This window comes from Poecile atricapillus, chromosome 7 (assembly GCF_030490865.1).
Source record: "Poecile atricapillus isolate bPoeAtr1 chromosome 7, bPoeAtr1.hap1, whole genome shotgun sequence".
Taxonomy (NCBI): Eukaryota; Metazoa; Chordata; class Aves; order Passeriformes; family Paridae; genus Poecile; species Poecile atricapillus.
This window is the reverse complement of record NC_081255.1, coordinates 29,576,453-29,600,932: the sequence shown is the minus strand read 5'-3', so window position 1 is coordinate 29,600,932 and position 24,480 is coordinate 29,576,453. Positions and strand designations below refer to the sequence as shown.

Below are 24,480 nucleotides of genomic sequence, written 5' to 3'. Positions count from 1 at the left end.
TACCGGCAGCGGCACTACCCGGGCTGCCCATCCCCGGCAGGACGTGAGACACCGCCAGATCCCGCCGCCGGTCCCCATCCTGATCCCGATCGTGGTCCCGATCCCTATCCGCATCCCGGATCCTAATCCAGGTCCAAATCCTCGTCCCAGTCCTCATCCCCGGTCCCGATCCTGCTGCACATCGTCATTCCGGTCCCCATCTCCGTTCCTGTCCCCGTTCCCATCCCTGGCCCCGTTCCCATCCCGGTGCGGGTGCCCGCTCCCCTCACAACGCCGGCCGCCCTCACGTGCCCCTGGGCCACGCCCCCTTCCCACGCCGGTCCATTCATCTCCCCCCCCCGTCACGTGACGCGGGCCCCGCGGGCGCTCCCCGGCCGGGGCTTCGCCGCCGCTTCCGGGCCGGGCCGGGGGCCGGGCTGGGGGCGGGGCTGGGGCGGGGCCGGGGCGAGCGCGGGGGGGCGGGGCAGGGAGGGGCGGGGCCAGGGCCGGGGCGCGCTCGGAGGGGCGGGGCGGGGCGGCCGCCGCGGCGGCGGCGGCGGGAGGGGAGCGGCGCTCCCGGCAACATGGCGGCGCGCGGGGCGGGCAGCGCCTGAGCCCGGCGCCTCTCGGTCCGCGGGGGTTCTCCCCCGGCCCCGGCCTCTTCTTCTTCTTCCTCCTCCTCCTTCCTCTCCTCCTCCTTCTCCTCCTCCTCCTCCTGCCCCGCTCCCCGGCGCGGCCATGGAGAGCGAGGAGGAGCAGCACATGACCACGCTGCTGTGCATGGGCTTCTCGGACGCGGCCGCCATCCGCAAGGCCCTGCGCCTGGCCAAGAACGACATCAACGAGGCCGTGGCGCTGCTCACCAACGAGCGGCCCGGCCTCCACTACGGCGGCTACGAGCCCATGGAGAGCGGGCAGGGCCCGCCGGGCGGGCACGGCTCCCCCGCCGGCGGGCAGGGCCCCCGCGGCGGCGACGGGGACGGCGGAGGAGGCGGGGGCGGCTTCGACCCGCCGCCCGCCTACCACGAAGTGGTGGAGACCGAGGTGAGCTGCGGGCGGGGGGTCCCGGGGCTGTGGGAGCCTCCCCGCTGCCGGGGCCCGGCGGGCGGGGGTCGGCCCGGCCATGGGGCCGGCGGGAGGTGCCCGGGGACCCCCCCGGGTCAGTCCCCGGGCCGGGGGCTCCTCATCGCCCCGCATCGCCCGCCCGCCGCCCGCCCCGCGCGCTCCCGAGCCCGTTCCCTGCGATCGCTGCAAGGTGAAGCGCACCCAGGGTTTTCCTTGGCATTCCAGGAATGTGTGGCTACCGTAGGGCTCTGCTTTTCGCTCCCCCTCCTGTGCCTTCTTGCATAATCCCGGTGACTAAGGGCTGTCTATTTTTTTTTAACTGTTTGCACAATGTTAAAGAAAGCGCAGTGTGGGTATGACTTTATGTACAGTTTTATTTGGATAAGCTGAGCGTAAGTTTTCAACTAGGAACGCAGTGAGGTCAAATGTTTTTCAGAACAGAGCTTTAACTCATAACTTAGGGCTGTGATCTAAAACAAAACTGAAGTAGATAGGGGTGCTGGAGAATGTCAGCCTTTCCCGGGTTCTCTCCTTCCTCCTTGTTTGCCTTTCTTTCTCTTCCATCCTCTTCCAGAACTCTGAACTCTTCAGCCAGCAGATACACTCATGGTACTTTCCTTGCTGTCGGAAGAGTCTTGCAGTGCTTTCTTATAAAGCCTTCTCCTCCTCCTGGTCTTTTTCCCAAAACTTCACAGAGTTCTCGTTAGAAAAGAGCTAATTAGTAGTGTCCAGACTATGGGACTCGTGGGGATGAGAACAGCTGAAAGCCCCCCTGTGTGATACCAAAGGGCCACCTTGCGCAGTCTCTGTCTCAAGAAGTGGTCAAGAGCAGATGCTTAAGCTCATGAATAAAACCAGGGAACCTCGTGTAGCCTCTCAGGCTCCAACGAAGAGTATCCTGAGGGTTTTCTGTGCCAGAAAAGTGCTCCCTTTCTGTGCATGCATGTGTGTGTGTGTGTCTATAAATACATTCGTGAAGAATCCATGGGCGTATCTGGTGCGTAACTACACTTGCACAGATCATCCGTATCCGTAGCCTCGGCGTATTGACGTCCAGCCCTGCGGAATAAAGATAGGTGATCCTGCTCACTGAATTAACTGGGTTAGATCCTGAGCTCCTCTAAGCTGCTGATGTGTGCTTGTGGGGTAAGGTGATCCGGGGATGGCATTTGTGCCGCGCAGAGACGGAGCTGCTCTTTAACTGCCCTGACCGAAGCGCCAGGGAACTGGTTTCCAGCCTTTTCTGTGAAGGATTGAGGGTGAATGAGAGTTTTTGTTGGCATTTGGGTTGGATGTAGTTATAGCTGGGACAGTCTGGCTTGTCAGTGTGACATTTCAAGAGAAGCTGTCAGTGTAAACTTCAGAGAAGCAATTTTTTCCCTGCTCTTGTTCCCATTACAAATGGCACTTTGACTACTCTCAGAGGATTCTCCCACTCCCCATTATTTCATCCGGTATTTCTGATCAAATTTACTTATGCTTCATAATAGTTTCCTTTGCCACTCACGTTCCTGTTTGCTCTGACTTGTGTTCTTTTTAACCCACAGGAGAGAAGTCAAAACACTTCAATGTAGGTAAATCACTGCACAGAGCAGGCATTTCAGAAGGATTGAGGTGTCTTGCTACATAAAACTTTATATAAATTCATGCCTCAATTTAGTAATTGGATTCATTTGCATATGAGCATCTGTCAACTCCTGCATGTGTATACAAAACAGTATTTGTGTAATAAAGGAGTTACATCTGTAAAAGTCCTGAGATTGGAACTGTTGCCTGTGCATATTTGTCTAACACTGCAGTACAATTTAACACCTTTTGACATACATTTTATGAAAGGGGGAAAGTGATATATGGTCAGTTCTTGGATTTTTAAATTCGTCAGCTGTGATCTAACATAACATTTAATAAGCTACAGCTATTCTTCAAGTGGTTAATCAGTAATTAATCAGGTTAATCAGTAGTTTTCCATTCAGCAGAAGCTTATGGCATATGAAGCTGTACAGAAAACCATTGCAGAAGCAGCTATATTATTCATTGTAGTCATACACATTATGGTGAAACATATTGTACCCCCTGCTGTCTTGTGGTAATTCAGATGTTATTTCTGGTTTTCTTCCTCTCAGTATCATCTCTCTTTCTAACAGCTCTTTGAGTGTGTATTCCTCCTTCTCTTCATAATACCAGTTTTCTTCAGTGGGGAGGAAGTGGTGTGTTAGATTTTTGGATTTTATATATCAGCAACACGAGATAAAGAGGAGATAAATCACAGGAGAGCAATTCTTAGAAATTTTCCCCCGAGTAAAATGTTCCAGTCTAATGCTTCATGAACAAAAGTTAGGATTAGATGTTATAATTTAAAAATAAAAAGGATGCTTCAGTCATTCTTCAAGATGCATATAACAGGTCTGTACTTTGAATTGACATGTTTTTTTTTGCCTGAGCACACTTTAGCATGCATATAAGAATAGGTCTATGAATGATTAAACACTTTACATTTTCCCTAATCAGTAATGAATCCATTATGTTTGCATATGCTTATTTGGTCTCTATTACATAATGTTAGAATCTGTTCAGCATTCATGTGGATCAAAGAAAGGCTTGTCTAGTGGTTTTCTTTGAGAGAAGCACAGCAACCAGATGCATATCATACTAGTTAAAACATGTTTTCTGTAGATAAGATTTTAAAAATCAGTGTGAATCCTCTTTCAGTGGTCCAGACTGCTGGGCTTCAGGGCTGTCTGCAAGTGTTAAAGAAGCCTGAATTTGGAGTAACTGGCTCAGAAGCAAGATAGCTGCTGTGAGCTGGCCCTATGTATGCCCTGTGCTTGCTTTCTGTATGAGGCTTGAGGTGGAGATGTGCATAAATTTCAATTTCATGAGGTTAAAACTTCAGTTTCAGCAGGCTGGTGTTTCCCAATTGCCTCAGTTTTAGGTTAATAGCTGTGGTGTGCCTTTGGCATTGATGCTGATATCATGACCACATTTAACTCATCAAAATAAAAAGGCCAGACAAACTTGGAAATGCAAAGGGGGCTTCAGTTCATTTGTGCAGTCTTGAAACCGCAGGAAGTTCAGCTTGAGGTTTACAGCTGGTCGGAAGTTTTGCCCTTTGTAGCACCAAACCACACTGATAGACTGAGGTCACCTGCTTTTCCAAGAGGTAACTTTGTGTGTTTGACATAGCTTCTATGTTTATGTCTGCTGACAGAAGTAAATCTTGCATTTTGGCAGGATGCGGGGTTTCTGTGTTTATTCCTCAGGCAGCGTGCAGACTGTCACGGTGTGATTCTGTGCTTGGGAGGCGGGTGAAGGATGCTACGCTCATCTCTTCATCTGACTGACAGATAAGCTGCTTTATGAACTGCTGCTAAATCCTTATAATTTAAGACAAGACTATAAATGAGTGTGATGACAACGTCTGTCAGTGTGTCCATGAATTGCCACAAGTGCCACAATTGCTGGCTTTAATGAGTCTCAGAGGAACGGGGTGGAGGAAGCTACACGAATGTGGGGATTGTGACCAAATAACTTGAAATTTTTGGGTGGGGCAGGTGAAGATATTAAACATATATCAATGGTTTGTATAACCTTTACTAAAACAATCTTAATTTGCTTTTAAAACAGCTTCTGAGAGCCATTACTGTGACCTTTTGGCTAAATTGTGATGAACAGATTATATTACCCCCTGGCTATTCCTGTCCCCTTCAGCATGTGCTCTTTTGATTTATGTTTTTTTAGTTGAACTGGATCAAAAGCTCATACATGCCAGATTTTACTAGGTAAGGTTTATAATAAAACTTGTCCAAGATTGCTTTTGAGGTGCTGTTTGACTGCAAGGGGATTTTGTGAAAAAAAAAAACAGGCCAGCGACTGTAGTGAGTGCCAGTGCCAGGAACATTCTCACTAGTCATGCTGCAGAACTGTGGTGTTCAAACCCTACCTCTCCTCATTATTAAAGCTCAGGACTGAAAGCAGTTCTGCCACAGATGTGCTGCGTCACGGTGGGTGTGTAACTTAACCTCTGGTTTAGCTTTTAATGTGTAAAATGAGGATAATGGGGTATGCTTTATTAGGAGAACCATGGACATTAGGCTTGTGAAGTTCTTTGATCTTTGAATGGAAGGAGCTGTATTTATTTAAAGACAAAGAAGGTATTTAGCCTTCAAGCAAAGGAGATGGATTTCACGCTACAATTCTGCACATTTAATGTCAGTCTCCTCTCTTGTAAGTAGTCTTGAGCTTTGCAAAAGTGAGTATTTCTTGCATTCTCATGTGGAAGTTTTACAGTGTGGCTTGTCTACGAATTGGCCTTGTAAAACAATTAAGCAATCAAATAAAGCTCTGTGGTGGATTCTGGCATCGAGTCCCTGGCTGGATGCCATTAGAATGTCAAGTGGAATTAGTATTTTAGCACTCCTGGTTTTCAGCATCACTGTTTTCAAAAATGAGTGGCCCTGGTGTGGAACCTCTTTCTATATTCTGATTCCATTAACACTTCCTTGAAAGCATTTGTAAGAAAACACTGGGTTGCATTCTTGATATAGCACAGACTAAGAGATGCTACATGAAGTTAGGGAAGTAGGGGTGATACTGAGAGGTGCAACTGGTTAATTTTAAATGTAAGCTTTGTTTTGAGTAACTCACAAAGTCATTATCATGTAATGTGATCGTTAGAGTAATTGCTGGATTGAGAGGAGCACTCTGTTATTACTGGTTCATTGGTGAAGGTGATGCCTGCAGGGTCAGTGAAGGTGGGAGACAGCTCTGTACAGCCAAGTTCTCAGCTGGGCAGGAAGTGTCTCTGGTATAATGTCCTCTGGAAGCATTTTTTGGTCATCTTCCCAGTTTACAGTGCTATTCTGTGGCAGCTGTTTAATAAGGAAGTGAAATACTGAGGAAGAATGAGAATAAAAACAAATTAGCCAGTGTTAGAAGTTAATTCCAGCAAATCATTTGGATTTCTTTTGGATTAAGAAACAGTAGCTCTTTGTATGAGCAGGGAAAAGAGGAAGTGCCTGTTTCTTTTGTAAGCTTTTATTTTGAAAAAAACACGTATTTGTGCCTGTAGGAATAGCCTTTAGTATATATGTTTCAGAGGCCAATTAAAAATTAATTTTAAAAGCCAATGTTCCCAGTGTTTCTTGCCACTTGATCTTCCTGCCACTACTTTACAACAGTTCTGGCTTTTCTGATGCCCAGCAGAACGACCTTGAGAGGCACTTAAACATTTTTTCATGTTAGTTAGTCACAATTTTGTAATTATACACTGTTAAAATCAGCTGCTTTTTCAGTTCTGGTTTCTGTCTCACTATACATCAGTAGAAGTATAGATGAGTCTTTAGCAGCATTATTGAATTAATTTTCCTTTCCAGAGCCTGACCTTTGGTCACTAAAATGTTACAGTAAATAGTAGTAGTGGTTTATGTAGTGGTTCTGCAGCACTTCTCTATTAATTCCTGGTGTTTTGGCAAAGGGAGATACAAGTATTGACTTAATTTTAAGTACTGAAATGTTAAGCATTTGTGATTCATGGTTTTATTGTTTTAAAGCACAATGTTTATCTGATATCACACCAAGTTGTTCTGGGTTATTTAGGAACAAGTACGGGGTTTTGTGCTTATGAAAACTCGAGGCTTGGGAGGAATAGTGGTGTTGACTCCGTGTCTGGCTGTTTGTAGTTACACTAATAGAGAAGTTTTTAAATATATCCACAGGCAATAGTGAAAACACATGGAAGATAAGTGTTTTCCTTGGTTCCTTATGAATGGCATTCCTAACAGTGCTTTCCACAACCTCTCCCTCACCTACAACTCATCAGACTCCAAAACACATTCCCAAAAGTGGTTGTAGTGAATCTCTGCCTCAGATTTCACTGAATACTGTGGTAATAGCAGTGTAAAAGGGCAAAGAGGCTCCTTGTATTTTTGAAGGAGTTTTTTTAATGTATTTTTGTATTTTCAAATGGAGGTTTTAATTCAAGTGCTATTTTTACAGAGCCTCAGTTGTTTTGTTTTGCTGTGATGCTCAGGACTATGTTTATCTTTGAACAAGTAGACAAGTACATCAAGGGAGTATTGCCTGGTAACAACACACCATCACCCTGGAAATCAGGGAGAGAGTACAACCCATGTTTTCAGAAACTCTTGAGTCAATTCTCAGCTCTGCTGAATTTATTTTTATTTTTCAAATTCATGTTGCGTTCTTAATTCCCATCTTACACAATTTTTGGTTGTGAGAGATGGGGGTCAGAGGGAAGGTGGAGCCATAGGGTTTTTGTGGTTATAATTTGTTGTAATCCTTTACAGCTACTAAGGGTTTAGTGTAAGGATGCATCTTTGATGGTGTCCTTGTGCAACTCTCAGTTATTGTCAGTGTCTAAAACCTTCTTTGAGAAAGTTCACTAAATAAATTTGTTTTTTCTTAGGGCATCTCTATGATGGGATAAGAGTCCAGATCAGCGTCAGGTGGAGTCTGTAAAGGAGGATTTATTTTCCTTTAGTACTAGATTGGAATAATTCTTTTATATTAGCATGACAAAATACTGGCATTTTTTCTTGTGACAAGACTGCATTTGTTTGTGTAAGGTAGTCCATAGTAGAAATTTTAAGAGCTTATTTTCTCTGAAGAAGGAACAAAGCAAAACATCTGTGTATCTCACAACAAACTTATGTTCTCTTATCAGAACATTAGCAAAAATGATTCTGTTACTGGACTTAAAATTTCATCTGTGGATGAAATTCTATATCTCTTTAGGACTTAAAACAGTTAAAAACTATGACAATACTTTGCAAGTAAATATCTGTTCGTCAGTACATTGAGGAAATCACAGTGGGTTTTCTTATTGCCAGATGAGAAACATAAGGTTTTATCAATATGTATATATTCTATGTATCTATATAAAAAATGTACATGTTTTATATATGTGTATGTATTATGTTTAATGTGTCATGTATCCCATACATGACACCATTTTTTGAGTCTTAGCAGTACTGACATAGTCACAAGAGGAGACCAAGCTTGCTTTAATTTTCTGGAATATCAGTTTATAAAGAGCAAATAGGTTACAGGTATGAAAATGTGAGCATTTTTTTAAACATTCAATACCTTGTTCTTACTGTTTATGTGTAAGTGCAAGGTGGTAGCTTTGAGTTATTTGAATGGCTTTGAATTCTTACCTTTGTGTTTCAGTTCTAGGTAACAGAATATCCCCCTTTTAGGACTTAATTAAAAGAAAAAATGGGTTTGACATCCTGGTGTGAAAGTAAAAGCTGGTTTAATCAATTGTCTGGCAGGCGGAGGGACTGTCAGGTCATGACTTCAAGATTCATAGCTTCTCTCACAAATTGATGGGCACAGTACATCAGAGCAGAAAAATGCTGTGTTTTTATGGTTATTTGATGTATTTCTCTCACCTTGCCTCCACCTGAGCGTTGCAGTGCTCTGCAAACACTTGTGAGTGGTACAGCAGTGCTGTGGCACAGGGGAGAATCCCTGCTGACACTTGGCAGCTGGAAAAGCTGTAGCATTGAGAAATTGATTTCTTTATGTTGACTATGTCTGCAAAAAAAAACTGAAAAGTGAACCTAAAATTTTTATCTGCTAGTTCTGGTTTTATGCTTTGTTTTCATTACTGCTTTTCAGAGCAGTTAAACTTTGTCCTGTTTGTAGGTACATAATAACAAGGTTTTGTGGTTGTTTTTTCGTAATAATGCAATGAAACTTTAAAAATCTGTTTTCTTGGCTATAAAATGATGGTTATTTCGTGAAAATCACTTATTAGAGAGGCAGGAGGTGGAGGTAACTGCTTGGTCTGCTGGTGTCTTAGAAAGTCTGATCCTGTTGCTTGTTGAAAGAAACGTGAGTTTGTGGTTTTGTTTCCTAAGTTATACTGGATTCAAGAGCACATAATGTGACTTAGCTATGGTGATAATAGATTCTGTTGGTAGCCTCCTATCAAAATCAAATTAACGAATCTAAATTATAATTTGACTGTAATTTCATTACTAAGGCTGTCAATTAGAATCAAAACAAGTCTTAAACTCCTTGTTATTGTACGTAAAGTGACTGGAATGAGAACTGTCAGTGGCTTTAGTTAAACAGTGTTTGATGAGTTAATTAGCTGAATACTGCATGAATACATTTTGAAGCTTTAAACAGTGACCTTTTGGCAATTAAAGTTAATTCATATTTCACTTTTTGCACTAATCTTTGTTCTGTGTTACTCTTCAATAGAAAGTTTTATGCTACAGATTTAAGCAATGCTTTATTGATCAGATGTTGAACAATTTTTGTTTATTCAGCCTTGCAAGCAAATCTGGGAGGTTCCAGGTCCCCCGAGAGGGAATCTTGAATCAGTGCTTGAGCCTGTTCCTGTGAGGGTATTTCTCCTGGGAGCCTGTGTGTGTGTTTAGCCACAGCTGCATTTTCACACCTTGAAAATAAGCCAGAAGAGCCAAGACTGTTAGAATGAGGGGATCTTCAGGGCTTTTGTGCAATATGAGATATATCAGAAGGCGTGGAAAACTATATTAAAGGTTTGTCAGCAAGTTTGTTGGTCTCAGTATTTCAGCTGCAGAAATAGCCATAGATTTATCATGTGCACCATGACTTCCTACTGCAGAAAAGAGTGATTGTAGGAGCCTTTTAGACAGTTTATCTTTAGATGATCCATTGGTTACTACAGCTAGTAACCCAGTTGGTTACTAGGGTTGGGTTTTATTTTTTGCTTTTTGCTATTCTAAAGAAGAACATCCCTACAAATCCTTATCATGTTTGGGACCAGTCCAGTGCTAAGTCTGTTCAGCCAGAATTGCAGAGTCCTGGTACAGATCATCATCAACTGGCAGACACTATTCTGAAGTCACCAATTTGAGGGAAGGGAGATAACTTTATATATATATACTTTATATATATATATATATATATATGTATAAAATATATATAAACAACCAACAAACCCCATGTAATTCCCCAAAGCCAAGATTCAGCCACTTTTTGGGAGGCTGACATGGCCTTGTATCCTATTTACTTTCACATATACCATAATCTTTCTTCAGAGCCTTTTATTTCCTCCATGGAGTTTTGTCAGTAGAGTGCAGCTCTCCAGCCAGCATAAGATGATGCAAGAACTGAGCTGATGTTTCACCTTGCTGCAGCAGCAGCTGGTAATAAATCCCTCACTTTAAAGAGCAGTGCCCAAATTTATTTAAAAATTGGGTGGTGAACAGTTTGGGCTTTTTCATGTGCAGAGAGACACTAATTATGAAAGAGCAGCAGTATAAAGAGACTGTTTCTTGTAGTAGATTTGTTTTAAGAAACACAGCTCAGTCTGCACTAACATAATGTGAACATAGCTGTAATCTCCCAGAAATACAGAGTGTTAAATTTATTAATGGTTTGGAGGGGAATTTGGGTTTTAAACTGCCTGAGTGTGTGTTTAAGACTGTCACAAGTTTCACAGTAGCTGTGAAGCTATGTAGATGTGCTGTGTTCTAAAATTAATAAATGAACTTGATACTTTCTGCACATGGTTTTACTAGCAGAGCACTGTCAAGCAAGAAGCCTCACTGCCTCTAATTCCTGGAAAGTGCCAAAAGCATGCTCCTTCAATGCAAATAGTTCCCATTATTATTAGGGAACTATTTTTTGTGTAAAACCATCTTTTCACTGCACTGTTGGTGGAGTCAATCTGGAAATAGATGTTCTAAGCATAATTTATGATAATGTGGGAGCTGAATGTACAGTGAAGGACATGTATTATTTCACTTTCCATATGAATTTCTGTGTCATGGACCCTGGCAATCACTTGTGTGGAAACAATGACTAATGAGCAGCATTGCTTGGATGCAGATGGGAAAGCACAACAGCAAGTGGAGTTTTTCAGCTACCGTTGATGGTCTGCATTGCTGTTCTGCACCTCTTGAGATACCAGGTGCTGTCACTCAGTTTATTTAATGTGGATACTTTCCTCCTGGGATGAAACAACTGTTGCTCTGTTTCTGTAACATTTGTTGAAATGTTGCGTTCCTTGGCTACAATTTGGGACTGAACTGTAGTCCTTGAACACCCAGCAATTGGGTGTTTATGTTATACTCAGCCTGCCTTTATTATTCTAAAAGTTCACTCCTGCTCTGTTACTGTGAGCACTTTCTTTATAACTGCACACTTATTTTCTGTAGGAAATGGTTTTGTTTTCTGCATGGGTGTTCTTTACAGAAGCTGTATAATTAATGGTTTAATTACTAAAAAATACTTCTAAATAATTTCAGTGTCTTTTCATCTAGACCTTCAAACATCCCTTCTCCAAAACCTGAAGTATTTAAACAGGGCTTGATTTGCTAGATGGGAATTACATTGAGGTTTCCATGCACAGTGCTGGATCAGGTGACCATAGTTTCAGAAGCTGATATTCAGGTCTGCTAAAGTGCAGCTTCCCATAAAGACAAACTGAGGACTAAGTGTTTAGTAGGGGTTGGAGAAGGGTGGCACTTTATTTCCCAAACACCAGTATGTGTTTTTTTCTAAGCAGTGTTCTGTTCCTATAAATTGTCCTGCTGCTCTCCAGATCGTTAGTAACTCCAGCCAGCGTGCTGTCCATGAACTTTAAAGGTTAAGCTCTGTATAATTGCTTTTCCCTTGGCTTAATAGTTTTGAACTATTATGAAGGTGAATGACACATTTGCTTTTTTAAAACAGGTCTAATCCTACAAATAGCAAATGCAGTGAGAAAGCTGGAAGCACTTTGTGTGTGCATACATTGATTTCATTCTTGGTATACCATCTCCTCCAGAGTTCAGTTCTTTCTTTTGGTCTATTACTTTCTAGTTGTTCCATTCACTTTCCTGACAGTGTCTGGTTTTTACTTTCCAATGTGTTTCCTGCTTGTCCTTCCTCCCTCCATGTCCCTGGCTTCTTTCTCAGTGGGATCTTGTTACCATCACTGTTCTTGTTTTCCACTGTCTCTGACAGTGGCTCCTGCTCGCTGCCAGGCCTGATCCAGACATTCTGTCCTTTCTCCTGCTGGCTTTGCCTGCTGTTGTGGAGGCAGGGAAAGGTAGTCCATGTGAACTCTTTGACACATTGGGTACCTGGCATCTATGGGAGGTTAAAAAATAAACAAAAGAAAATAAATGAGTAACTTGTCTACTCTTTCTTTGGCGCTGCTGAGGCAGTTACCTCATATGGCTCTTGGTGAGGAGCTGGGGGTGATTCTGTGTCCTGTACACAGAAATAGCTGCTCTTTAGTGCCACTAGCAAGGAAACCTGTAAAAGCTTAGCTGCAGTCACCTGCTTGCCTTTTCCCTCTTACCTTCCAAAATACTTGCCAGTAATTCATTATTACTTCAGGAGAAGGATAATTACATTACCTTATTGGACAACTGTATTTCGTGTAGATTTTTTTCTTTAGATTATTAGTAAAAGAAAATCTTGATGTACTGAAACAGTATCCTGTATTTCTAATGTGATGGGGTGAAATGGTTTTCCCTTAGAGTAAATTATTCCCATATTCTACAGGAGTTGTTGAGCAGAGGATTAATGTGCAGATCTATGGAGATCAAAATTCATACTCTATGGTCTCCCAGGGACTGGAAGTACTTATCACCTGGCTCTAGGATCTGATATGCTATGGAACAAGATTTGCTGCTTAAATAGGCAATTAGTTAGCAATTAGTTATGTAAACATAGTAGTTATCACTTACACGAAATACATCCAGGTATGTAATCCCTTCAAATTGAAATACTAAATTCTGCTTTGAAAAACACAAGGAGCCTCAGGGTTGAGAATTTGACATGCTTGTTATAAGCACAGCTGCCTTTTCTAAACCCTTTAATGTGCCTAGGAAACTGTTTCACTTGGACTTTTTATTTTTTTCACCCACAGAAAAATGATGAAAATGGGAATTGCTCTGGTGAAGGGATTGAGTTTCCAACAACCAACTTGTATGAACTGGAGAGCAGAGTTTTGACAGATCACTGGTCCATACCCTACAAGCGGGAGGAGTCTCTAGGCAAGTGCCTAATTGCATCCACCTACCTGGCAAGACTGGGTAAGTTCCCTTTCACAATTACACAGATTATCTGTTCAGAGGGTGTCACAGAATACTGGGCAGTTGTGTCTTTCATTTTGTTGCTGTTTACTTGCACCCTGCACAACAGCCACATCTCTGGGAAAGTGGTTAACAGTGAGCTGTTCTACCCAGTGCTGTGAAAACAACATTGATCTCTTTTCTTTCTCTCTAAAGTAATTTGTTTGCTTAAGTTTTTTTCAAAAAGCTGCACACGTGTTTCTTTATGTTCTAATAATTGCGGGAATTACATCTTTTCAGAGCTAAATTACTGACTCGTTTTTTTCTTGTGCTGGCTATTTTCCATTCATAAAAGCAAGCTGTCATCTCAATCCCTGCTGTACCATGCTTGTATAAGTGGTTGTTTTTCCCTGGTGAAATGCTTATATTGCATTAGAACTGAATTTTACTCCTCTTATTCAGTACTTTGGCTGGGGTTAAGAGTGTTATGGAGGCACCACACCCAACAACTGGTGTATAATGAGAGTACAAGATAGTTTTTCAGTCATGCTTGATGGCAGACTAAAGGAATGTTGTAATCTCTTGGAAGAATAGAAGTTGTTAAGTGGTTCTGGTTTGCTTCTCTGTTTCCAATCTGTGTTAAAGGGCTGTGCTTTAATTTGGTTTTGGAGGGAGGCTGTGAAGCATCAGTAATGTATGAATTGTAAACTGTGTTACAAGTTACTTATGGTGCTAATAATGCTTGGAGAAGCTGTAAAAGGTATTGGGAAATTAATTCTTAGTTCTGAAAGGCAGGTTCTTTCAAGTCATGCTTTTTGTGGTTTAAAAAGCATGCTGGTTATGAAGGAACAGTAGCACATTTACTACTGCTGGTTTGGTGTTCCCTCTAAATTTGCAACAATATCCCTGAGGTCATCTTAAAAAGTAATTTTTTAAAATACTGTTAAAAAGCACTCTTTTTTCTGTAAAGGTCTTTCTGATTCTGATGAGAATTGCAAGAGGTTTATGGACAGATGCATGCCTGAAGCATTTAAAAAGGTAAGTAGGTACAATAGGTCAGTTCAATGTTTCTTTGTGTTGTTCATGGTGGGAATAGTGTTTTGTAATACAGACTTCAGGCAAGTACTGCATGGGTTCTTAGAATAAAATCACACTCAAATTATTTTCCTAGATTAAAATCATTGGAATTTGAATTTAAATTGTACAAGGTCCCAATTTTGTAACTCTGGCCAGCTTTAGCACTTAGCTTTTTGGGTTTTTTTCTCTTAAATTAAGAGCCCTGTAGTAATTACTAGAGCCCAAAAAGAGGTTTAAAGACCCATGGATATGGCCACTGGTGGCAAGTTCATGGTCAGATTTCTATTAACTATTCTTTCTGTTATTTCTTCAGAGGGTTGCTAAATTCTATTCACAATCCATTTAGAATTATATCTTTCACCTCAGTTCTCAGTGCCCTGTGTTTCTCTGGGCTGTGGTGAATTTTCTCTATCGAGCTCCTCAAAGTAATTGACTTCCCACAATTCCATCCACTTTAGGTGCTGCCTAAATTTCCTGCCCAGTTTTTAGACCATATGTATAAAAACACATAAGTACCCTATAAAGAGTTACTCTGTCCTAGTGTTAAAATACTGAGAATATAATTCCATTTAAGGAAGGCAGAAATTTAAGGGAAAAATAATTTTTTTCCATTTAGTTTTCAGAGTACTAAACTTATATACAGTAGCTTTATATCACTTGGTATTTTTTGCATATGAAATAAACAATATAGATTGTTCCTCCAGAAGGATAATCAGATTTCTAAGTTCAGGATGTGTTGAATTACAATTTTCTGAAATATTTACGATAGACTCTATTAATGGTACAAAAAGTGATTGTATTTAAACTGTTAAGTTTTTTTATCTGCTTCTGTTCAGACACAGCAGAAATTAAATTAAATTTGCAGATAGCAGCCAAGTGTCCTTTATAAACTGCCATGAAACCAGATTTAAAGAACATGTTTCAGTAGGTGGAAGCAGCATTAAATACCTCTCTCTCCTGCTACATGTGCTTTGTTTTCCAATAGAAGCTGCTCAAAAAGTGGGAATTGGTAAATGGTTACCTCAGCTGAATCAGTGCAGCTTTATGGCTGCCTGTTTCAAGATTTAATAGTTGTGTGTTCAGTCTGCAAACAGATTAGTTTCATATTAGTTGTTCTTTGCAAAGGTTACGGTCTCTACTAGTGCATGCAAATGGAAACACTTTGATAGATTTTATTTTCTGTCATAAACTGTGATTTAAGCTGTTCTTCCACAGAATTACAAATTGAATTAACTCTTAAGCCATTAGTGCAGAAAGAGCATCTGAAAAACACACCAGACAGTGATGAGTGCATTCCAAGGAAACATTTATTCTGAAAACAGTCTCAGGAGTTGATAAATTTGTTCTTGTTTGTGATTGTGCTCAAACTTTTAAAAAATTACCTTTTTTTTTTTATTTTCCTTGCTAGCTGTTGACGTCCAGTGCTGTTCACAAGTGGGGAACTGAAATCCATGAAGGAATCTACAACATGCTCATGCTGCTGGTGGACCTGGTTGCAGAAAGAGTAAAACAAGATCCCATCCCCGTGGGCCTGCTTGGTGTGCTCACAATGGTATTTGACTCTGATGCAGTTTCTAAGATCTGAGTATTTGGTTGGCATTTTGTATTTATGCAGCTGATGCTTTTTCCAGCTGTTTAAGATGTAGTTCATTGTCTTAAAACCTGTAGCTGTTGATTGCTGCAGATATTTTACATCCAGTCTGCAATTCAAAGGAGTGGATGCTGTTCAAAACTTCTGAAAATTATCACTTAAAAAAAAAAAATCACATTTTTGTCAATTTACTGTTTATTTTTTAAAACTGATACTTTGAGTTCAGTTCTCTGTTTTGTGGACCTCTGGCTCACATGGTTATTGGACATTGTCTCTACAGAATAAAGGCTTCAAAATGCTTTATATGGTGAGAACTGAGAGGCAGAAGCAGGGGGCTTGTATTCAGCTTTATTTTTTGCTAGATCTTTAACTGTCAGCCAGGAGAATGCTCAGCTGAAAAGGTCAAATATTGTCAAGATAAGTTTTGAAGCTGACATAAGGCACCTGTTCATTGCCATGGGCTTTTCTTTCAAGGCATTTAATCCTGACAATGAATATCATTTCAAGAATCGAATGAAGGTGTGCCAGAGAAACTGGGCAGAAGTCTTTGGGGAGGGGAACATGCATGCTGTCTCACCCATATCCACTTTTCAGAAGGTAAGCATGGCCATGCCCTAAAAACTAATTTTAGGGTGGATGTCTTTGTTTCAGATAAGATTGCTTGTTTAGTAGGTATTTGTAACACAAAGTTTAAATATATCACCAAGAGTTATTGCAAATAGATGTGGAGTGCATGTTGGTCTGTAGACATTAATTTGTGCTCTCAAATTGTTCCAGTTCTCTGTTAGAGGCTACATTTAGAAATGTGTGTATTTTCATGGGTAAAGTAGCACAACACTCTGTGTGTTACTTTGGACATGAAGCACACAGCGGGTGGATCTGTGTGTCTAAGGACTGACATCTGTTTGGTTGTTGAGTGTGAAATGACCAGGATAACTCCAAGTGTTCAGTTCTAGTAGAGAATTCAGGCTTTTCTGACAGCCAAGGATAAAATACCTTCAACTCAAACACACTGGCAAGGAGGCAGTTTTTGAGGTTTGCACTGTCTTGTCACAGTTGTTCCAGATGGGTGGGTCCAAAACAGCATCAGTGGATTTGGTTTCTCCTTCAGGAAACAAGTTTGTGGCCATAGAAAGAAAATTCTGCATCTGCTGCTTTGGGAAAGTAATGTTCCACAGTGCTATAAATACAGTTGCTTGTGAGTCAGCAGCCACATTGTGATCTGTTGCCACAGCACATGGACAGTGATGTCAGGCAGAGTCCAAAACAGGATGATGCTCATGAAAACCAAACAGAGCTCCAGCTACACTTAACACAGGAGCTGTCACAAACATTATTTTATTTGTGTAATAGTGCATCCATTTGAGATATGGCTTAATGGGCTGAACGTGTCTGTCCAAATGTCTGTTTCAGTAGACAAATGTTTAGCATTGATGTTGCAACTGCTAATTTGTTCCTGTTCTTATTGTTCAAGGAGCCTCACGGGTGGCTGGTGGATCTGGTAAACAGGGTAGGTAAATGTAAACCAGAGTTGTTGTTTCTCACTTGAATTCATTGGTCTTCACAGATAATTTCTTCTCCCCCATCCTCACCTTGCCCTGACTTGTTTTTTCACTCCTCACTTTTCTGACAACCACAAAAATATAGCTTGAGATTTTAATCCTGCCTTATAAAATAGAACTTGTTGAGTCGCTGCCTTCTCCCCTGAGCACCTTTACCCTAACATGGGATCTATGACTCGAGGAATCTGAGAGCCCAGCTGAGGCTGCCATCAAAGGTTCCCCAAGCAAAAGTGCCAGTCCAGTCAGCTGTTGCTGTATGTGGTCTACCTTTCTTCCCTGTGTCCATGTTTTACTCAAGACAGAGTTTCTAGCTTGATGCTTAAATCCTGCTACCATGTATAATTGCATGACATTCCCTGAATTCCCATGAAAATACAAAGCTTTTTTTGGAAGGGATGTTCCATGGTAAAGGACACTTGACATGTCAGGAACTGTCAGTGGAGTATTTTCTATCCTCTCTTACTTAAAAAATAAAATACTGTAGTTCACTGTGTAATACTGATTATTTTATTTCAGTTTGCAGAGTTGGGTGGATTTTCAGCAATTCAGTCCAAACTCAATTCTGAAGATATTGAACTTGGGGTAAGTCCATCTTCTGTCATGAGACTTCTCCCTTTCCATTTTACCCTTCACGTAGAACCAGCAATGTCCCTTTTGGCAGTGCTTTTATCTTTTCTTTGGTACCAGAGCAGCAGTCCCACAGAGCCCTGAGGAAGTGCTGTCAGACTGGAGGTCAAATGAGGTTGTACATAAGAATCCTGACTGAAGAGCAATTAAGACTTCACAGAAAAGAGGAGAAATTAGTGTACCTTTCTGCTAGCATTCAGCCTTCTGGTTAGACATCAATCAAAGTTGTTTGATTGTATGTTCACCAGTATGTCCCTGGTTTTCTGTTTACTGCACCCATAGCTGCATTTAGCTGCAAGTGAATTGACTTCTGTCATTTATTACAGAAATCACTGCTTAAGGAAAAAAATCCTTAGGAAGACAGACAGTGTCTAATCCTAAACAACTTTTCAAGAGCAATGTCTTAAAAACTGACTGGTTCAACAGAGCTAAACTATTTTTGGTGGTGAAGACTAATTTGGTTAGTTTTAGCTTCCTAACCTATATTCTGGAGACTTCCAATTCTTTCAAGCTTTGGAGCATGAGGAGGCTAAAGGAAAACTGTGTCATTGGGAACCTTGTCCCCCAGTATAAAATCACTCTGCTTTCAGTGACATGCCACTTGGGGGGAATTCAGCTCCTTTTCTTGGGATATTGATATTTTCTGCTTTATATAGAGATAGGTACATATGTGAGCTTGACAGAAGAATAAGGAAAACCTCGATTTACATGCCAGTTCTGTAATAGAAACTTTGACTTGACTTTGTTTAATGATTAATAACTGCTTGCTTAGGAAGAAAATCTGGGTCAGCGTCACTTAATTTGGGCCTTGGATTGCACTGCTGTACACTCAGTTCCACAATTCTTGATCCAGTGTGAAAAGAAACTGATTTTGATATTATTTATTGGCAAACAAATGTTTTTCTACATTTAATTTCTTGACAATAGATGCCATTTTAAAATCATGTGTTGAAGAGATCTTGACATGTATATGACACATTTACAAAAGCTTTCTCCCACGTATTGCTTTGTGAAAGAAATTTGCCATATGGCTTTAACCTTAAATTTTGCATTCACACTTCTGATTGCTGTAGAGAGCAAGCAAAATGTGATATGTTCCTTTCCGTCTGTTTATTTCTGTGACTGAAACAGGATCTGTCAGAGAACACTGAACAGAGTGATGGAAGGACTGAGATTAGTAAAAACTGGGAAGGCATTTTTTTATTTCAGACAAAAAATGTAACACATACTGTATGCCATATATAATATGTAACACATACTCTACTGTGTGCCATAGAGTAAATCTTTCTTAAACCATGTGTTGTTGTAAAGGACTTGCACACCAAAAACAATCATAGCAAATGACTGGAGATATATGATATAAATAATACTCGTTCACCTTCATTTGTCTTTTAAGCTATAGATTGCTAACCATGAAAATATTTCTTAAATATGCACCTAAATATTTGCTGTCTTTCTTTCAGGCAATCTCTGCATTAGTTCAGCCATTTGGAGTTTGTGCAGAATATCTTAACTCTTCTGTAGTACAGGTAAAATGTCTTTGTTATGACTTGTAAGAGGACTGAAAATTAATTTCTAACTGTGTTGGTGTGAAACTGGTGACTAATTTGAAAAGTCTTCAAACCTCACATTGCAGAAAGTACAAGAACCATTTTGAGCATCCTGAGGTGATGAATAAAGGGCTCAGACAATGTTCAGATTCATTTTCCAAGCAATCATCTGTAGTCATGCATCTGCATCTGCAGCAGTGAGAAGCTTTACTGCTGCCATTAGTAAGCTTGAGCAGTAGAAACCATGTGGGAAAAGAATCCAGCCTGAAGGATGGATCTTGCTTTTAGTTTAACTTTCTGGCTGAGATCAAGCACATGGATATGAGAGTTTACACTGCAAAAATCATGGAAAAAAATTCACCAGGACCTCTTTGTATGTGCAAACATACTCCAGGCTTCACTCCTGCCCTCACCACCAAAAACTGTTGACTTAAGTGACTGAAAGACTTTATTTGAAGAGAATGTAGTTTAGAAGCCCCTGGGAGTAAGAGAGGCACATGCACCTAAGAACTGATGTGTTTTTAGAGGGCAATCAGTCTGTCTTTTTGCAAACCTGCATTACAGTGGTCTGAAATGGGTTCTTACTCTAATTGCTTTTATATTTTCCTGGACATATCTACCAGGATAGTTTTATCTTTGTTGTAGGTGTTGCTTTATCTCTAAGGTAATGGTGAGCTTTCAGCTAAGTATTTCCTTTTGCTGCAGTCACGTCGTTCAAGTAATTCAATTGATTTCAGGAAACATTAAAATGATTGTCATGCCTTTTTTCACATTCTTTAGCCCATGCTGGATCCAGTCATTCACAAAATGATTAAATATGTACAGAATGTAGAAGAGAAGGACTTGAAAGACAAGGTAACGTTTTACATATGAAATATTTAGGAAGAACTTCCTGCTTGTCTTGGAAATGCTGTCAATGTAAACTAGAACAATAGCTTTCATCTCCCTGGCAAGAATGCAGCCTGTTCTAAATTCTGACTGAATGACATAATGAAAATGCATTTACCCAATTCCATTCAATACCCTTTTCAGTAAATATATGGTTTATGACCCTTTTTAAAATATTTTGCCACTCTTGCTATCAATTTTTTGGTTTTGTTGGTCCCTTTGTGCAGCATGCTGAATGCTCACTCTCTGACTCAAAGATATTTGCTGTCTTGAATTCTGTTAAATTCATACTACTGTTGCATTAGCTGTTTGCTCCTGAGAATTTAGTAGTAAAGTGTCTGTGTAACTTGTGGCTACTTCCTGCATTACCCTGAATTTGGCATTCAGTTCTGTTATATTGCATTGACTTTTTACTTAGTTAAAAATTGTTAGTTTTAAACAAGAAAGTATTCATAGGTTGTTGAATCAAAAGAGAAGAATCTGAAGCTTTAACCAAAGGTTTCATTATCTTAAAATACCTACTGTACAAGTAATACTTTCAGATGTACCAGGTACTGTGTTTTGATTAAAGAGTCTGTTTGGTCACTAAACCTACTTTTTGTGAGTCACTGACATCTGTAGCAGAATAGCAAAAATACCAATACCTCTGTTTGTCCCTTTTTTGTTGTTGTTTTGTTTCAAATAGAGGCTGGTGAGTATCCCTGAGCTCTTGTCTGGGATCAAACTGCTGTGTATGCGCTTCCAACCTGACCTGGTCACGGCGGTCGATGACTTGCGGCTGGACATTCTGCTGCGCATGTTGAAATCCCCCCACTTCAGTGCAAAAATGAATTCCCTCAAAGAAGTAGGTTGGCTTTTTGTCTGTCTGTGTGTGCACAAGAGCATGTGTTTAGGTAGGATGGGTTGTTAATAAGCCACTGAAACCACAGCCTTAAAAAAAGAGATGGTGCAAAATTTCCTTGCAAGTTACGTTGCCTTAACAAAAGCTCAGTTCAAAATAAACACCAAAAGAAGTTAATATAACGGGAGTTGTTCTTAGTATTAGTAGCCACTGCAAGGCCTCCCAGTTACACACAGTTTGAAAAGTACACTGCTCTAAGAAATGCAATTTTAGATTGATTTATAAGCAGTGGTCGATGCTATTCATTGAATATTTACTGTGGGATAATCCTGAGCATCCTGTGGTATATCCCATTTTTCTCCTTTCACTGAGAGGAAGCAGAAAAAAACCCAAATAGGCCTTAAACCTATATTGATGTCTTAGCCCACTCACATCAGGTCATTGCACTACATAATTGCAGTATTTTATATTGTATTTTTTAGTACAGTTGTATGTGGATACCGTAGTGTTTCAGAGTCCATCTTTTCTGCTTCTTTCCTTCTCTGTTTAAGAGAATATTGAGTTGTTAAACCTCATTGCTGTTTGGTTCTTAATCATAAATGCTGTGTATCCGTGGTGAATTTATAAAAGTGCAGCTTTTGAAGATTTCAGCAGAAATGTGCTCTTTCTCCCTGGAGTGAGGAGCCTGTATCAGTTCAGTATTGGATAAAAAGTAGGACACTGATTTGAGTGTAACAAGCAGAAGCCTGAGATAACCTATTTCTGGCATATCTGTAGAAAAATACCTGGCAGCCCAGGCCAGCTTTTCTGTGTCAGACTGAGAGCAAGATTCTGCTGCATCAGAGACTGATGATGTGGTGTTTCTGGTGAGGAATTTGCCTTTGAGTGGCTTATTAAAAAATAAAAAAATTAAAAAACAAACACCCCACGAAAAACAACCAACCCAAAAAATTCCAAACACCTTCTGTACTCAAAATATTTCAGGATTCACACTTAAGCTTCATCATGAGCCTTTTTTAATAGATTTCACTCTGTGTGTGTGTGTGTGTGTGTGTGTACATGATGCAGGTGGGAATTTTTTGCTAAAATCTTACATTTTGCAATTTTTAGGTAACAAAATTAATAGAAGACAGCACTGTGTCCAAGTCAGTGAAGAATGCAATAGACACAGACCGACTGCTAAATTGGCTTGTGGAGAATTCAGTCCTGTCAATTGCTCTGGAAGGTAAGAACTCCCACAAAGCCTTTTGGCACATGCTTTGAATGACTTATATTTAAAAATCTCATCTTTCCTTTTCAATACATTTTAATGAGCACTATTAATCAAAGAGTTCATGTTTTTTGTTGTCTCCAAAATAAAGTAAAATCCTGCAAATTCTGTAGCTATCACCTAGTCCTCTGTTTGACATCTGTACAGATGTCTTCTGCTGTACCTGGGGTTTTTTACTCTCAGTTTGTATATTATTAGCCTCTAAAACAGAGAGAAAAGAGGTGTTTTTCTCCCCAAGTAATAACATTCTGTAGGTGTGCTATCACATGTATGAAGCAAAACAAAAAATGGAAACAGCCTTGTTCTTTTTCTTTGTACTGATACTTGTCTGTAACAGTAAAGAAAGAGTTTCCAAATTAAGATAGCTTTGTTCTCTCTTAAAGTAATTAGTTCTTTTATATTAATTTAATGTTTCTAATACTGTTTGAAATATATTCATTGAGTTATCTTTCTTTGTTTCACAGGTAATATAGACCAAGCGCAATACTGTGATCGTATAAAGGGAATTATTGAACTGCTGGGCAGTAAATTATCTTTAGATGAGCTCACTAAAATTTGGAGAATTCAGGTAAGCAGTCAAGACTAGGCAGGTGCTTTTAGACTGTCTTACAAAAGTAAACATTTCAATGAAGGGATTTTTAAAAATAATCTGTACATCTCTATTGCAATGTGGAGGTGTTGAGATTTTCACAGTATAATTAATGCAAAGACTTCCTTCTACTTTTTCCTTTACCATGTAAAATCAATTGTTCTGGCAATTTCTTGTATCACAGCTGTTAAATCCTGTGATGAAGTTCAGTTCTTTGCAACAAGCATTAAGGAACTGTAAAAGTATTTGGCTTGGCATAAAAATTTGTCAGCCTGAAACAGGTGACAAGAATATTTGTCTAGACCAAACTAGGATATTAATGTTTGTGGTTGGAGGTATGGATTTAAAGTCAGAATGTGACTTTAAAGAGAGCAGGCTCCAACTGTATGAATTCCCATTTACCTTCCTGTACAGTCTTATAATTGACTGACAAGTCATTTTTTGGCCTTCACTTTAAGGATATGCAACTTTTTACTCTGTGGGGAAGGTGGTTTGAGTGTTTATGCAAATGACACATGGAAACTTTGACAAGAAACTAATCTTCCACTGCAGGAAATGGTTTTCTTCTCTGTGCAAATATTGATATTTTAGACTGAACTCACTGAACATGGTCAGTTCTGCAGTTTGTGTGGCATGGTAGCAAGTCTTTAATGCTTAGCAGAGTTGAAATATGATTCTAGCTCTCTCACTTTTATTCTTTAATAAAAAGCAATACTTCCTCCCCCTCTCTGGCTGTTGTTACCATGGTGCTCACATCCATGTGGGAGGAGATTTTGTATTGCTCATTTTTGAGTAAAGCCTGGGAGAGTTTCAAATATTCAACACCTCACACGTGAACCTCACCAAGCAATAGAAAAGGTGATGTTTGTACTGCTGCCACTGCAGCAGCTTGAAGCTGCTGTAATGATGGCAGACTTGTAGTTTCCTGCTTTAGAGTTACTTCCAAAGACTTCTCAGGGAAATGAGGAGCGCAGACAATTGACTCTGAACTTGTATTTCTACCATGTCAAAAGCTGCTATTCTCACTCATTAGTATGAATAGTAGGATAATGCTTACATTAAGGTTTTTCTCTGGTTTGTTTGGGTTAAAGACCTACCTTCCTGTGTTTTCCTCCTTTTCAGTCAGGACAATCCTCCACTGTGATTGAGAACATACATACCATTATTGCTGCAGCTGCTGTGAAGTTTAGTTCTGATCAGCTCAATCATTTATTTGTTCTAATCCAAAAGGTAATTTTTCACATGAATTTACATTCCTTGGGAAGATATGTGCTTGTGCATCCAGCCTTCTGAAAGGCAAATGCCTTGAACACATTTATATTTTCTTTATAAATGTGAAATTTGCTATTAAAAAAACACTTCCACTGCTAACTTCTACGTTAACCCAGAAGCCTAATCTGCTACTGTATTCCTAA

General features: G+C 40.2%; 1 protein-coding gene across 2 annotated transcripts in view; it reads left to right on the top strand.

The window, feature by feature from the left end:
* Nucleotides 1-509: 509 nt before the first annotated feature.
* Nucleotides 510-24,480, top strand: part of USP24 (ubiquitin specific peptidase 24) — a 60,514-nt gene continuing 36,543 nt past the window's right edge. For both annotated transcript variants that reach the window (XM_058842259.1, XM_058842258.1), the window contains exons 1-13: nt 510-1,023; nt 12,926-13,091; nt 14,041-14,108; nt 15,556-15,699; nt 16,213-16,335; nt 17,213-17,248; nt 17,817-17,882; nt 19,391-19,456; nt 20,258-20,332; nt 21,051-21,209; nt 22,317-22,431; nt 22,941-23,044; nt 24,188-24,295. In XM_058842259.1, the coding sequence (XP_058698242.1) occupies nt 718-1,023; nt 12,926-13,091; nt 14,041-14,108; nt 15,556-15,699; nt 16,213-16,335; nt 17,213-17,248; nt 17,817-17,882; nt 19,391-19,456; nt 20,258-20,332; nt 21,051-21,209; nt 22,317-22,431; nt 22,941-23,044; nt 24,188-24,295 (1,536 nt within the window). In that variant the 5' untranslated portion in view covers nt 510-717. The remainder of the gene's footprint in view (nt 1,024-12,925; nt 13,092-14,040; nt 14,109-15,555; nt 15,700-16,212; nt 16,336-17,212; nt 17,249-17,816; nt 17,883-19,390; nt 19,457-20,257; nt 20,333-21,050; nt 21,210-22,316; nt 22,432-22,940; nt 23,045-24,187; nt 24,296-24,480) is intronic.